General features: G+C 34.9%; 1 protein-coding gene across 1 annotated transcript; it reads left to right on the top strand.

Annotated features, from left to right (window-relative positions):
* Nucleotides 1–2,403: 2,403 nt before the first annotated feature.
* LOC102134689 (keratin, type I cytoskeletal 18-like) lies at nt 2,404–8,979 on the top strand. Its single transcript, XM_065542407.2, has 2 exons — nt 2,404–4,585; nt 7,601–8,979. The coding sequence occupies exons 1-2, from the start codon at nt 4,497–4,499 to the stop codon at nt 8,892–8,894; spliced, it is 1,383 nt and encodes a 460-aa protein (XP_065398479.1). The 5' UTR covers nt 2,404–4,496; the 3' UTR covers nt 8,895–8,979.
* Nucleotides 8,980–15,409: the final 6,430 nt, after the last annotated feature.

Raw genomic sequence — 15,409 nt, forward strand, 5'->3', positions numbered from 1 at the left:
TGTATGATTATAATAAATTATTCTTTTCCAAGATTTTAGTAAACATGCTCCACTATTAATTTTTAATGTTTCTTAAATTAAAAATTCTACCTGTATTTATAAAATTTCAGCCTCTTAAGTGTCATCATTACTCCTAGTAGTATGTAGTTATTTCATCTGCTATACTTGCCTCCAAAAATACTTGCTTAAAATAAGTTTTCAGTTGTACAAACTATAATAGATTTAAAGTAATATATAGAGGTAGCTTTCAGTATGATTACAATAGACATAGTCCTGAAAAGTTTGATAAATTAAGTTTTTGTAAATCAAATTTTATTCTTTTACTTACCTCATAAAAGAAAGCATGCATCATCTATTGGAATCAGTGTGTCTTTGTGTATAAAATGATAAAATATGCTATTATACTTTGTGTCAAACCAATCATAACCTCATATACTGTTCCCTAACCTCACTCTTATGTGTATTTGTGTTTTTCATGAGGACCTAAAAACACAATCTTTAAAACATTTGAATATACTTGAGACCTTGCACATGATTGGATCTCAGAAAACATAGATTGGCTTGATTTAATTTTGGCTGGTTCCACTGGATCTCAACAATTATATCTGCTCTATTAGTTAGTCTTTTCATTTTTTTCTCTCCATTTATTTCTAACTTTATTTGCTCATCTACCATAAAGACTTTACTCCTTCCACCTTCTTTGTTTTACTACTTTTCCTTCCCTATTTCTATTAAAAGAAACTACCCAACTAATTGGGAGGCAATAAGACAAAAAAGAAGTTGAGGGCAAGTGGAACAAGGCAAACTTCATTAAAATAGTCTCTTTTTTGTTTTGTTTTTCCTGAATGCCCATTCATTGCTGCTCTATCTATATCTTACCACCAGAATTATCTCTTCTCAATCTTCAGAAACATCATCTTTTTGGAAACCCAAAAGTTCCAAAACGCACAACACACAGATTTCTTACTTTGAATCAGAACATATCTTCTGATATACATAATAACAAACTTATCTAAAAATAGAAGTTTATATTAAAGAAATTTGTTCACAGAAAATAAATTTAACCAAGAAAAGTCTCCTAGGTGAGCCTTGGCAATGTACCAATGAATGGGTTTGGTGTTTGTGAAGATATGATCTTTTGGACCCCTTTGAAACAATTTAGTTGATGTTCTTTGTAATTTCCTTTCAGTCTTCCAAAATTATAGTAAACTTTAAAAAGATACACATGGATCTCAAGAAGGTCATTTTGACCCGATTTCTACCACAAGTTTGGCTAAACCAGCATAAACTGCTAGGGAAGCATCAAGATCGTGATGTCTTTCTCTTCCATCATCTGGGCTGTGGGTCTTGGGACATAAGAGAAGAGAGGACAAGAAGTCACTTTCTGTTTAAAGTAGGGCAACTCTGTGGGTCTCTGTGACAGACAATTACCAAAGAGAAGACATTGCCATGATTTTCAAGCTGCTGATTTGGCACACACATATTCAAATCATTTACTGGGTTTAATTATCCAGTTGCTATAATTAACCAGAACAAATCACTAAATTAGAGAATCTGCCTACACGTGTTCAGTTTGACACAAGGTTCAAAATAAGCAACTCCTAGTCACACCAATCCTTTCTAAGGATATTATAGAATAATATGAGACCTTTACAGGACTACCCAGACTAGATTGTGATACAATATTCACTGGATTTGGTATCCAAGATTCAGCTGCACAGTAAACAGTAAGCCTTTTTTCTTTTAAAAGAAGTATTTGTAGAATCACGTAACAGGTAAAGAAACTCTCAATAGTCTAAATGTGCATTTATGTTATTTGGTTTTGGGATTACACAGAATCATGGTAACATTGGAAGGAGGATGAGGGGCTGTGGTTGGAAAAAGGCAAGTAGCATTTGTTGAGCATTTGCGAGATGTGTTATGTATAGTATTTTAATCTCCAGAACTACTCTAAGATTGGAGATGTACTTTATCCCCATTGTACAGGTGAGAATAGTGATGGAGCAGGAATTCAAGTGCATTTCTGCTTGTCTTCACAGGCTGTGCTCTATTTTTTTGTACACGATTGTGAAAGGAGACAAAAAGCTTCAATATCCTAATATAAAATAATAAAAGTAGAAATTGTATCTTAGTGACCATTGACTTTGAGCAATTATATCCCATTCCATATAGTAGCCCAAAGTTCAAATGCAGGAATATGAACCTGAATTATGATGGCTCTTTTAAATGTTGATGTTAATGGGAGTAAGTATTTGTAGGGGTTTTTTGTTTCTCTGAAACAAATATGAAGAAGACCGTTTTAAGGAAAATACAGCATGGTAATTTATGGTACCATCATGAAGCAAGAAGTGAAAGAAAGACATTTGAATTTAAATTATTGTTTATGATTGTGTAATTGTATAGGTGTTTCAGTGTCTGTTCCGGAAAATATTCCTGCATCTACTTTTATATATATGATTCTTTCAAGAGATCCAGATCTAGGACAGGAAGTTGAAGTAAGTTTTTTTTTTAAATTTTCATCTATTTATTTTTGCCCAACTTGGATGAAAAAAAAAAACCCAAAAGAGTGCTCAATTTTTAATGTACAAAATATTATATTGCCAGGCTGTTAATTAAAGTGTTCTTCATATGTATGGTAGTCACTGAAGTGAGAGAGGAGACTTAAACCTTTCGATGTAGTAACATAGAATTAAAATGCTCTGGCTTTAAAATGAAAGCAACAGATATCAAATGGTCTGAAAGCATTGTGAAAAACTAGAGCTTACATCTATTGGCATTTATCTGATGACATTTACGAGCATAAATAGAATGTTCTTTCATTGTTCATTGCCTTTTATTCATCCCAATCAGGCATATTTTCTTTAGTATACATACAATGTGAGTAAAGGATATTTTAGGTCTTCATATTAATTCTGGTTTTAGCAATAATTCATAAAGAGGAGAGAATAAATTTTAGATGATAAAATGGTTACAGCTTAAGTGGGGGTAAAGAAGAAATTTAAGGTTATTCATCACTGTATACTTTCTCAGAAATATTTCTGGTATACATATGACCTATAATCTAATTATATTTGTAAGAAAAAAATTGTTTATTGATGGTGCAATATATCATAAATCTGATTAATACACTGCAATACTCTGCCCTAAATTTAGTGAGTTAAATTCTCCATAGAAGAGACTAACTTTTTTTCTGTTTGTTCATGCTTGCTATAGTGATACACTTACAAATATCACTTGGGAATATGGTTGAAACTAAAAAGTTTGGGAGAACGCTCTGTGGAGAATTTAGTCTATATATAATTTTTCTGGTTACCTGATTATAATGAGATATTGATTAATACACTTGATTACATTTTTTGCTCATGTGAATTTCAGACTGAGGACAGACGACAACACAGGAACAATGTAATTCCTGGTATACCAGGCTCAGCTCATCTATTTGTGTGAATGTGTTAGTGTGTGTGTTGGGAGGATAGAGTCAGGATATTGGGGTATGTGGATGTGTGCATTTAAACTAGAATATGTCCATATGTGTGGTGGATGGGTGTCTACAATAGTATCAGTTATATTTATGTGTCTACGTGCATAGCTTCCATTACCAAAAATTAATGTAATATCTAGATTTTATTGTAAAAGTCATTAGGAAAGAGAAAACAAAAATTTGGAAAATGATGATTAACCATAATGGGAAAAACAAAGAGATTATTTTCATAAGGATATTTAAGAGGATTTTAGTCTAATATAAGCCAACTTTGGTTGTTCGCTTACAGGCAAATGAAAGATGGTTAATATGACCATCAAAATGGCTATTATGCATTTTTTGGAAATGGCATTGGGTATCAGATCTCCCAGGTTTTATTGGGGTTTTTTTATGGGCTGGAATCTGGATGTAAGTGTTTACAGTATAATTTCTTTATGAAATCCTTTTCAAAATCTTTAATATTTGTTTTGATAACAATGGAGAGAAACATGCCGTTGCCCATAAAAGTAAAAGCTTTGTGCAAGGCAATATTTTATTTTTGCCATACAGAAAATCAATTCAGAGATGAAATCAAATGGCTTTTTCCAAATAATTTGGTGCTTCCTTTAGATATACTTCCTCCTTTAGATATACTTCCTCCTTTAGATATCCTCTTTTAGATATATTCAAGAGGGAACAGCTTTTTTTTTATATTGGAAAAATCTATAAATGCAACACTTGAAAGTAAACTATGAAATTATTGAAAATTATTCACCAAAAATGCTCTAATATTTTAGTATAAAATGCATTGGAAAAAAATACAACTAAAATGTGAAATAATATGTAGATTATTTTTGAAGTCTGGAACTGAAAGTGAGTTCAGATTTTAATTTATAGGCACTGTCTTCACAAAATTTATTTTGGTTTACACCTTGCCAAATCATTTCATCAAAGCTGTCAGTTCAGGATTCATGCTTAATAATGTATTAACCATGTTTGTGTGTGTTGCAGTTTTTAATATTAAATTTTTCAGTTAATGCCACTGCCTACTTTGCTTTGGATTCACGTAATGGTGTCATTTCTAAAACCACTGAACCTCTTTTGGACTATGAAACAAATCTTAAGGTAAGACTAAATATCAAACAATGAATACCTTTAAATACCCTTCAATAAAATAATTTTTAAAAACTTATCTAAATTGAAATAAAAAGTTATCAAATTTATATAATTGCATTTTCATAGTCACCCAGATCAAGCAGAAATTCATTTTAAAAGAAAATAAATTTAGGCGCTTATGTGATTCATTATGTGTACTTTTTCATTAGACCTTAGTTAAATATCATTTCAATCGTTGTGTGTGTTTCTGTGGGTATGTATAAAAGTTGGAGAAGGGATTGTCTCCATATTCAACAGCATGGAACAGAGGCAATGTTCTGGGTAATTAACTAAAAGTACACTTCTTTGGTCTTGAATTATCTGAAAAAGTGCCTCTCTCTTTGGCTTTATGTGATTGTGGAGACCTGGTGTGGCCTTTTTTCCCTGCAATGTCCTGATCAAATTTGAAATTTGCGAATAATTGGAAAGAAGAGTGAGGTATAAGGAGAAGAAAACACGTAACATATCATTTTTTCCTACCAAATCATCCTGGAAAATGCGACCATTTAAATTTCAAATGTTTTCCAGTTTCTTTAAGCAATTCTGGACATTTCCAGTAGTAGACTTATCAGGCTATTGTTGTTGTTGTGTTTTTTATTTGTTTGTTTGTTTAACATCATCTTAACTAAAACATGACTTTCTAAACTGCAAATATTTTGACCAGAACTTATCTCACTATGTGAGAGTTAAAGAAATAAAAGCAACAGCTATTTTTCCACGATATTTGGCTAGTTGCTTGTAAGAATACTTTTCACCCTGGTGTTATAGGATCGTTTCTCATATAGTCAATTTTGTTGTTTTCCATTCACTCCTAAACAAATTGCCTTTTTTCTTTTTGTTTCTTTGTTCTTTCATACAAAGTTCAGGATTAACTTTATTTAGAAGGTGCATATTGACATTTTGATTTTATTTATTTATTTTTATGTATTTATTTTGGGATGGAGTTTCACTCTTGTTGCCCAGGCTGGAGTACAATGGGGCAATCTCTGCTTACTGCAACCTCCGCCCCCCAGGTTCAAGTGATTCTCCTGCCTCAGCCTCCTGAGTTAGTGGGACTATAGGCACCTGCCGTCAGGCATGGCTAATTTTGTAGAGACAGGGTTTCGCCATGTTGGTCAGGCTGGTCTCGAACTCCTAACCACAGGTGATCCACCCACCTCAGCCTCCCAAAGTGCTATGATTACAGGTGTGAGCCACCGTGCCCAGCCAACACTTTGATTTTAATTGTACTTAATTCATAAATTATACTAGAGAGAATTGACATTTTTATCATCATAAACCTAGCAAATTCATGTATTTATTTAACAATTTTATTTGAATCCTTCAATAACATTTTATATTTTCTCTATAAAGTTCTTACACATCATATGTTTAACATTCCTTGAGTTTTATTGCAAATACTTGTTTTCTAATTGTTATTTGTGGTTTTATAAAAAACTATTGATCTTGTATCTTACTCTTAAAAACAGCAAACTTGCTAAAATTTTACATTGATTCTAATAATTTTGAAGTGATCTTTTATTTTTCTGTGTTAACATTCATAAAACATCTGTGGAAAATTGCAGTTGTTCCTTTCTCTCTAATCTTTATAAAATTTTATGTATATTATCTATCTTATTTTTCTGATGAGGACTTCCAGAACAACGTTTCTTAGAAATGGTAATAGCAGGCATCTTTGTCTTGTCATGATTTTAAAAGACATTGTTTAATTGTTTCAAACAACAGTGATTTTTACAGTAGAATTTTGGTGGGTAATCTTCCTTAAGTAAAGAAATTTTTTCTTTATTCCTAGTTTGTTTAGAGGTTTTATCAGAAATTCGATGTTGACTTTTATAATTTTTCTTCATCTACTCAGATGATTATATTGCTTATTTTCCCTTAATTTATCAATGTTTTGAGATACTTTAATACTTTTTTTTATTTTTATAGCATCCTTATGTTCTGACCTGTAACCAATCCCATATGAGATAGTCTTCAATATATAATGCTGAATTCAATTTACCAATCATTTAATTTTGATATTTGAGTCCTGATTTTTTACCTCTTCTCTGACTAAAGTTCATGGTGCTTTTTTTAAACTTATTTATTTCTTTGCTCCCCACCCATGAAGTCACCTTTAGAAGGTATACAAAATCTATTTGGACAATTGAGAAATTGTCTGCTGGGCCTCAATAGGGCATCACTGGCCTCAGCAAACTTACATGTTAATTTCATGCCTTGACAATTCTCGCACCAAATATGTATGTATTGGTAGTATAATTAGTATAATCTTGATTACGAATTTCTTTCTGAACCCATGTGTGTGTGTGTGTCCCTCATATAATTTTATTTCAGTGGTATCCTAGGATTGTGGCAAATTGTTTTACACTTACAACAACCTCTTCTAAAAGCAAACAAAAGCAAATGTTCACTGGTAAAATTTCACCGTTTTTTTTTTTTTTTTTTTTTTTTTTGGTTTACATGTCAATCTTCCCCACTAAAATGTGACTTCACCCATGGTAAGATTATTTATAATTCAGATCTTTTCTCTACTATTCTGCACAGTGCATCAGTAGTGGCCAAGAAGTATTTCTTGAATAAAAGCATGAACTCTAGCTACCAATTTTAAGTGCTTTGTAAAATGTAAAACACCAAGAAACAATAAATTCATTGGTTCAAAAACTTTGTATTTAATACCTTCTGTATGCAAAATGCTGTGTTTATACTCTTATCCCAACTACTACGCCACCACACACTTCATTTTTCTCCCATACTTTTTTCAAAACAAGCAATTTATACATTTTTCTCCTACTATTTTACTGAACAAATAGTTAATACATTTTTTTTTTCTGGACAACACTTTAATTAAATGGTAATATGTTGTTGGTTGTGCCAGATTTTAGTTAAATATTCCTTGTGATCTTCAGACTTTTTTTCAGCTATTTAAAATATACGCAAAAGGTCGGCAAAGCCTGAGTCCTGTCGTCTCGCCTTCCTCCCATACAGCATGAGCTTCACCACTCGCTCCACCTTCTCTACCAACTACCGGTCCCTGGGCTCTGTCCAGGCGCCCAGCTACAGCACCCGGCAGGTCAGCAGCGCGGCCGGTGTCTATGCAGGCGCCGGGGGCTCTGGTTCCCGGATCTCTGTGTCCCGCTCCACCAGCTTCCGGGGCGACATGGGGTCCGGGGGCCTGGCCTCAGGGATGGCCGGGGGTCTGGCAGGAATGGGAGGCATCCAGAACGAGAAGGAGACCATGCAAAGCCTCAACGACCGCCTGGCCTCTTACCTGGACAGAGTGAGGAGCCTGGAGACCGAGAACCGGAGGCTGGAGAGCAAAATCTGGGAGCACTTGGAGAAGAAGGGACCCCAGGTCAGAGACTGGAGCCATTACTTTAAGATCATCGAGGACCTGAGGGCTCAGATCTTCGCAAATACTGTGGACAATGCCTGCATCGTTCTGCAGATTGACAATGCCCCTCTTGCTGCTGATGACATTAGAGTCAAGTATGAGACAGAGCTGGCCATGCGCCAGTCTGTGGAGAACGACATCCATGGGCTCCGCAAGGTCATTGATGACACCAATGTCACTCGACTGCAGCTGGAGACAGAGATCGAGGCTCTCAAGGAGGAGCTGCTCTTCATGAAGAAGAACCATGAGGAGGAAGTAAAAGGCCTACAAGCCCAGATTGCCAGCTCTGGGTTGACCGTGGAGGTAGATGCCCCCAAATCTCAGGACCTCGCCAAGATCATGGCAGACATCCGGGCCCAATATGACGAGCTGGCTCGGAAGAACCGAGAGGAGCTAGACAAGTACTGGTCTCAGCAGATTGAGGAGAGCACCACAGTGGTCACCACACAGTCTGCCAAGGTTGGAGCTGCTGAGACGACGCTCACAGAGCTGAGACGTACAGTCCAGTCCTTGGAGATCGACCTGGACTCCATGAGAAATCTGAAGGCCAGCTTGGAGAACAGCCTGAGGGAGGTGGAGGCCTGCTACGCCCTACAGATGGAGCAGCTCAATGGGATCCTGCTGTACCTGGAGTCAGAGCTGGCACAGACCCGGGCAGAGGGACAGCGACAGGCCCAGGAGTATGAGGCCCTGCTGAACATCAAGGTCAAGCTGGAAGCTGAGATCGCCACCTACCGCCGCCTGCTGGAAGATGGCGAGGAATTCAATCTTGGTGATGCCTTGGACAGCAGCAACTCCATGCAAACCATCCGAAAGACCACCACCCGCCGGATAGTGGATGGCAAAGTGGTGTCTGAGACCAACGACACCAAAGTTCTGAGGCATTAAGCCAGCAGAAGCAGGATACCCTTTGGGGAGCAGGAGGCCAATAAAAAGTTCAGAGTTAAAAAATAAATAAATAAATAAAATAAAATATACGCAAAATAGAAGTTTCAATAATGTATAATCTCATAGGATTAAATATAATTTGGAGTTATTTTTCTTTATAAATATGATCTTCTTGGCCATAGAATTACATTTAATAAAACAAAATTAAAATCATTATTTGACTTCATCACACTTATTCGTGATTACCTTGTTAGACCACATTTCTTCATTATTTGAGGCATTGTCATATCATCTCTTCAAATGAAGCGTTAGATTTTTTAAGGGTTCTAAAGTATTTGTGTTCTTTCTAATTTTTCCAAAAGTAAGATAGTTCTTTAGTTGCACGGACTAGTTTTTCCTAAACAATAAAACTTACTCTTTTATTTTGGTACTTCTACAAATTTAAATCTGATATGTATGCCCAAAACGAACATTGGAAAATATGATCTAAGTTACATGAAAATTAGAAGCATAATTGCAGAAATCTGTACAAAGGTACAAAAGATACTCTTTTTGACAAATGGCCTTATAGTGTTTGGGGAGTGGGTCTACATTCTTATGCTTCCAATTTTCTAAAGTGTTTTTCAATTTTATTTTTAAAGTATTTTTTATGTAAAGGGAAATTAATTGCATTTTTTTTTTTTTGAGATGGAGTTTCACTCTTTATTGCCCAGGCTGGAGTGCAGTGGCGTGATCTCGGCTCACTGCAACTTCTGCCTCCCAGATTCAAGTGATTCTCCTGTCTCAGCCTCCTGAGGAGCTGGGACTACAGTCACCCACCACCACACCTGGCTAATTTTTGTATTTTTAGTAGAGACGGGGTTTCACCATGTTGGCCAGTCTGTTCTCGAACTCCTGACCCCCGGTGATCTGCCCGCCTCAGCTTCCCAAAGTGCTGGGATTACAGGCATGAGCCACTGCACCCAGCCAAAACTGCATATTTTAAGCACTTTATAAAAACCCACATTCTATCTTCTCTTATTTACTTTAGCATTTCCATTTAGTGATTGCTGTGAGAAATAGCGAAAACCGGTCTTTGGAGTTATGCATTGGCACCATCAGTATCAACGTCCAGAATGTCAATGATGAGAGTCCTGTTCTTGCGTAAACAATGAGTAATCTAAATATTTAATTGATAAGATTAAGCCACAGAAATTTTTCTCATAGCAGGATAAAGACCAGTGTTTGGCTATTGTTTCCACTGTTAATTTTTTTAAAATGTTTTAAATGATCTAGAAAGTAAACCTCGATAAGTTGTATTTTATTATTCTTTTTACATGCACTGGAAGCCAACTCATTGATATTTTGCCCTTGAAACTACAGAAGAGAATCAGTATTTTTTTGGTGGAATAATCCAAAGCTTCATATTTTTCTGGTATTTAGTTTTAATAATAAAAATATTAGAGAAAATGTACATTGATATGTTCATATTGCAAAGTCAATGTAGGTATTCAAGAGAATTTGTGCAATAAGCACTTGCTGATATGGACATATGCCCAAACACAAAGATAATGAAAATCATTGCAAAAACATTTGTAGTATTTTGTAATCTGGAATAAAGTACAATTTACCAATCAGTAGAAGGACTTGAAAAATGATACAGGTAAAAGAAACTTTTAGGTTCTTTTCATAAAATGTAAACATTCTCTAATAGATTTAATAATGTAAAATGAAAAAACATTAAGAAGGCCAGACCTGAAACTGTTACATGATACATATTATATGAAATTTAAAATATTTGCTGTGTAACATAGATGAAGAGACATTTGTTTATAGTGATTGATAAAAAACATCATTTGGTCCCACAGATCTGTACCAGATGCACCTATAAATATTTATGAAAATCTCTCTGTTGGAACAAAGCTGGTCACGTTGACAGCGACTGATCGAGACATAGGGGACTCAGTACATTATGAGCTTATAGGGACACAAAAAGAATTTTCTATAAATGAAGGTAAATAATAATTTTATGGAGAATGATTTTATAAAATATATTAAACAGTGTTTTTTAACTAGTGAAAAATAAACCTGATTATTAAGATGAAACAATCTTTAAAATATTTAGCAGCATATTTAGCATATTTTCATGAGGTAGAAATGATTATTTCTTCCTTCTCAGAAGTATGGAAATGGTTGGTATAATCTGGCTGCTACAGGAAGCTCCCAAACAATTCAAACTCACAATAGCATTCCCTGGGATTTTATTGTATGATTATTTGTTTTCTTGAGGACTAAGTTTTCCTATGGAAACCAGAGCAGTCGTAAACATAAAATGAATATTTATTATATATCATATATATAATAACTTTGCATACATAATAACCCCTTTGGGTTTTTACTATCCTAATTCTCACATAACATGATGCCTGGGAAATATTTTAATTTATCCAAGCTCATGCAGCCAATTTCTGTGGCAGAACCTGCACTTAAATTCAATCTGCTGGATTTTGACGTTTGTAACTCTAACTACCTTCCACATGGCCAAAAGTTTGGAGTTTCTAGCCCTAACGACATAAATATAAAACAAGAAGAGGAAGAAAAGAAAGATGTCTTCTCTTTTTAAGAAGTGATGTACATTTTCACACATGAAAAGAGCTGGGTTAAACACAAACCATCTATCAGCCAAAAGAGCTCCTGGTAGAGAGCCAGAATCTGAGAGGGACAGGGAAGATGACTTGTGGAGAGAAGGTTCGGTGTGTCACAAGTTAAGGGGGGAATATATATATATATATCTCACACACGCACACACACACACACATACATATATAAAGAAAGAGAGAGAAGGGTGCCAGAACTGGCAGTGAAAAGGGGATGGTAGCAGAGATGGGTGATTAATTACATACCAAGGAATTGATAAAAAACTAAAGATAAATGAGGGATGGTTGCTCCGGTCAGAGATATGAGTAACAATTGTAGAAAATGAGAAAACTGTAATGAACCCTGTGGGGATAAATTATAATTGAAGGTATCAGAATGAACTTATATTTTTCCACATATATATATATATATATATATTTGTACATGTATATGTGTGCATGTGTGTGTGGTTAACATTGATGTAACTGTACATATATGCAGAGACACACAAACATAAATGCATACATTTTTGAATCCCTACTTAAGGAGTGAAAGAACTTAGGAGCATAATATCAGAATGGCCACAAGTACAGCTATTACTCAGATAATGCGTTCTAAATACCATTTTTCCCCATAGAAGCTTTTTAGAGGAATGGCTCTTTTTGAGGCCACAGTAGTTAAAGTATAAAATGAGCAAGAAAGCAAGAACATGCTCAAATAATGATGAAGGTATGTCAAAAACAAACAAAATGCCAGAAATCAGCTTGAATTGTTCCCCCTTCCCAATTCTAGAGCAATCTGAACATCAAAATAAATAATACAGTTTATAAATCATAAAATGAGACTCCATGAGTCCATTGGATGTAAATACAAAGATAAATGGACAGTTTGATGAAAAACAAGATGCTTACATAGTTTCAAAATATCTCTTCAAATTTTGATTATGATTGTTATTATTTGAGACAGAGTCTCACTGTGTCACCCAGGCTGGAGTTCAGTGGCATGATCTCAGCACTGCAACCTCTGGCTCCCAGGTTCTAGCTATTCTCCTACTGCAGCCTCCCAAGTAGCTGGGACTAAAGGTGCCCACCACCATGCCCAGCTAATTTTTTTTTTTTTTGTATTTTTAGTTGAGACAGGATTTCACCGTGCTGGCCAGGCTAGTCTTGAACTCCTGACCTTGTGATACACTCTCACTGGCCTCCCACAGTGCTGGGATTATAGGCGTGAGTCACTGCACCCAGCCCACAAAATACTTACCATTTGCAAAGGGCAAAATAGCAACTTTGGAGTAGAGAAAACTGGCAGACACTCACTGAGTCAAGTAATTAAAATGGACTTCATCAGTAATGAGACAAACTGATAACATTCAATAAGAATACAGTGTAATTTCTATGATATTTAATCAAAAGTTACATAACCTGAATCTAATCATGAGCTCACATTAGGCAAACCCAACTTGAAAGACGTTCTCCAAAATTACTAGTCTGTAATCTTCAAAAAGTTCAAAGTCATGAAACTCAAGGGAAGATTGAAGACCTTTTCCATACTGAAGGAGACTAAAGACACATGACAACATGCGATTCGGAATTGGATCTTTTGCTATAAAATATGTTGAGACATATACTGAAATTTAAGTGGAGGTCTTGGTGTTAGATGTATTGATGTTAACTTTCCGATTTTGATGTACCATGGCTGTTTGAAGAATACCCTTGCTTTTAGGAAATGTATATTGAGGCATCAGGTCAGCTACTTATTCTCAAATTGTTCTGAAAAAAACAAAACTCTTACATGAACTTGTAATTATTTTTAAAATTTAATAATTATAGTAAAATAGAAATGAAAGAGAAAAGAATGATAGCTATAGAAGTTAGGCAGAGAAGAGCCAACACTTTAAATCATGTTCTAAAAATTCCTGAAGAAGCAAACCTCTGACAAATACTCAGAGGTATCATCCAAAAAAAATTCCTAAAATAAAAGATTTGAAAAGGCAAACGAGGTTCTTGGAAAAACTAATCCATAATGGCTGAATCTGAGCCAGATTTTAATAAACTATTAGATGTTAATTTTTTAGAAAAGTATTTGGGCCTTTAGGCAAAAAGAGTAGGTCATTACAAGGGAGTAATATTAATAAATTGTTAGAAGATTTTTCTATAAGTTAACAGAGTAACATATTTAGGAAACGTGAGAGGACACAAAATGTGATTTAACAAGTTTACATTCAGCAAAATGACCTCATATATAAAAGACAGCATATAAATATTTGAGAACATGGGAAACAATATCTCCTATTCGTTCTTCCTGATGTATCCACTGGAGAATGCATTCTAGACAACCAAAATACCTAGAAAGGTAAGAATGTGAGAAATGAGAATGAACATAAATTATTTTTTTACCTCTAGATTAAAAATCAAGGTTATAAAGGAGAGAGCACATTTCACATAAGGGTTACACGCTCTGCAAACATAGATGAGATAAAATTATTTAAAAAGTAATTCCCAATGAAAACTTATGTTTTTCTTTTTGTTGATTTCTGTTGTTTTTCTCGTTGCCTACTGTCCCCCACTCCACCTAAACCCTCTTCACCACCCCTACTCCACCTCAGTCGTCTCTGCCTAGATTTCCTGTACTCATTTTTCAACACTCAGCCTAGCCTGCACTCTGCGCTTCCTACCCCACCCACCATGACCCTCCCATGAAATATGTTCCAAAATGCACAGTTAAGAAGGTTTCTCTCTTTCCCTGTCACTTATGCAACCACCATTCCTTACAGATCCACAGTTGTGACTAGCGTGGATTTCATCAGATCAATGACTGACCTTTATTTTATCCTTAGAACTAACCATGCCACTATTTTTAATTCATAACTTATTCATTTTATGAGTAATGAAAAAATTTGCATCTGCCTGCCTTTTAGATTCAGGAGAGGTCACACTTGCCTATCCTTTGGATTATGAAGACATAGCCACCCCAAAGTCTTGGGTATTATATTTTAGAGCTTGTGACAATGAACGAATACATTCAACAACTGGGACAGTCACAGTGTTTCTACAAGATGTAAATGACAATCCACCTCAATGCTCACAGGATATTTACATGTAAGTTATGATAGCAATTTTTGGTCTTCAGATTTTGGCACAGAGAAAGCAGGAGAAAAACAAATGGATAAGCATCGTACCATCCCTGGAATGAAGCCGAAGCCTTTCATTCTTTCCTTTATTTTCAGACACTGTGAAGCTTCTCTTTCCATTTCCTCCCTGGTACAAGTGGATCTGCTTTATTAATTATTTAAAAAGTATAAAAATTAAAGCTAGAAAGCCAAAGGATTATTTTGTTTAGTTTCATGCTTTCAGGGAGTTAAAAGAGCTATTATATGAGAAATCATGTATTTGTATAAATGCAAGGTTATAGTTTGTTTTATATTTTACTGACATTAATGATAACTCTAAAGCCACATACAAACTTACTTTCTTTGTTCTAGCTTTTAAACTACGTAGAAATTTAAAATGCATGTATGATATGTTATTTCTATTATTAAAATGGAGTTAATTTACTCACAAAGATTACAAAGTTAATAAGTAGTGGGCTGGATCCTGAAACCTCGATTTTCTGATCCTTAGTGTATTGCTCTCTACAGAATACAAGAGGTCTTTTTGACTAGAAGTCAAAAAGACTTAACTTAGTCTAGGAGTAATCTGATAACATATTCTTCTTTGATATTCTAGTAACATATCTCATTCCAACAGTGTGCGATTACAGAATTAATGATAGATCACATGATCTGTTAATTAACGATCACCAATGATGATCAATTAAATAATATTGATATTACACTATCATATATCATATAGAAAATTTGAGGAAAACCATAATAATCTGTGCTTCCGCAACAAAAGACT

This window comes from Macaca fascicularis, chromosome 3 (assembly GCF_037993035.2).
Source record: "Macaca fascicularis isolate 582-1 chromosome 3, T2T-MFA8v1.1".
NCBI classification, from domain to species: Eukaryota; Metazoa; Chordata; class Mammalia; order Primates; family Cercopithecidae; genus Macaca; species Macaca fascicularis.

Coding starts and splice junctions, on each gene's coding strand:
- LOC102134689 (XM_065542407.2), top strand. CDS start 4,497: ATGCCACTGCCTACTTTGCTTTGGATTCACGTAATGGTGTCATTTCTA. Junction 4,586..7,600: donor ACTATGAAACAAATCTTAAG/GTAAGACTAAAT, acceptor CCTCCCATACAG/CATGAGCTTCACCACTCGCT.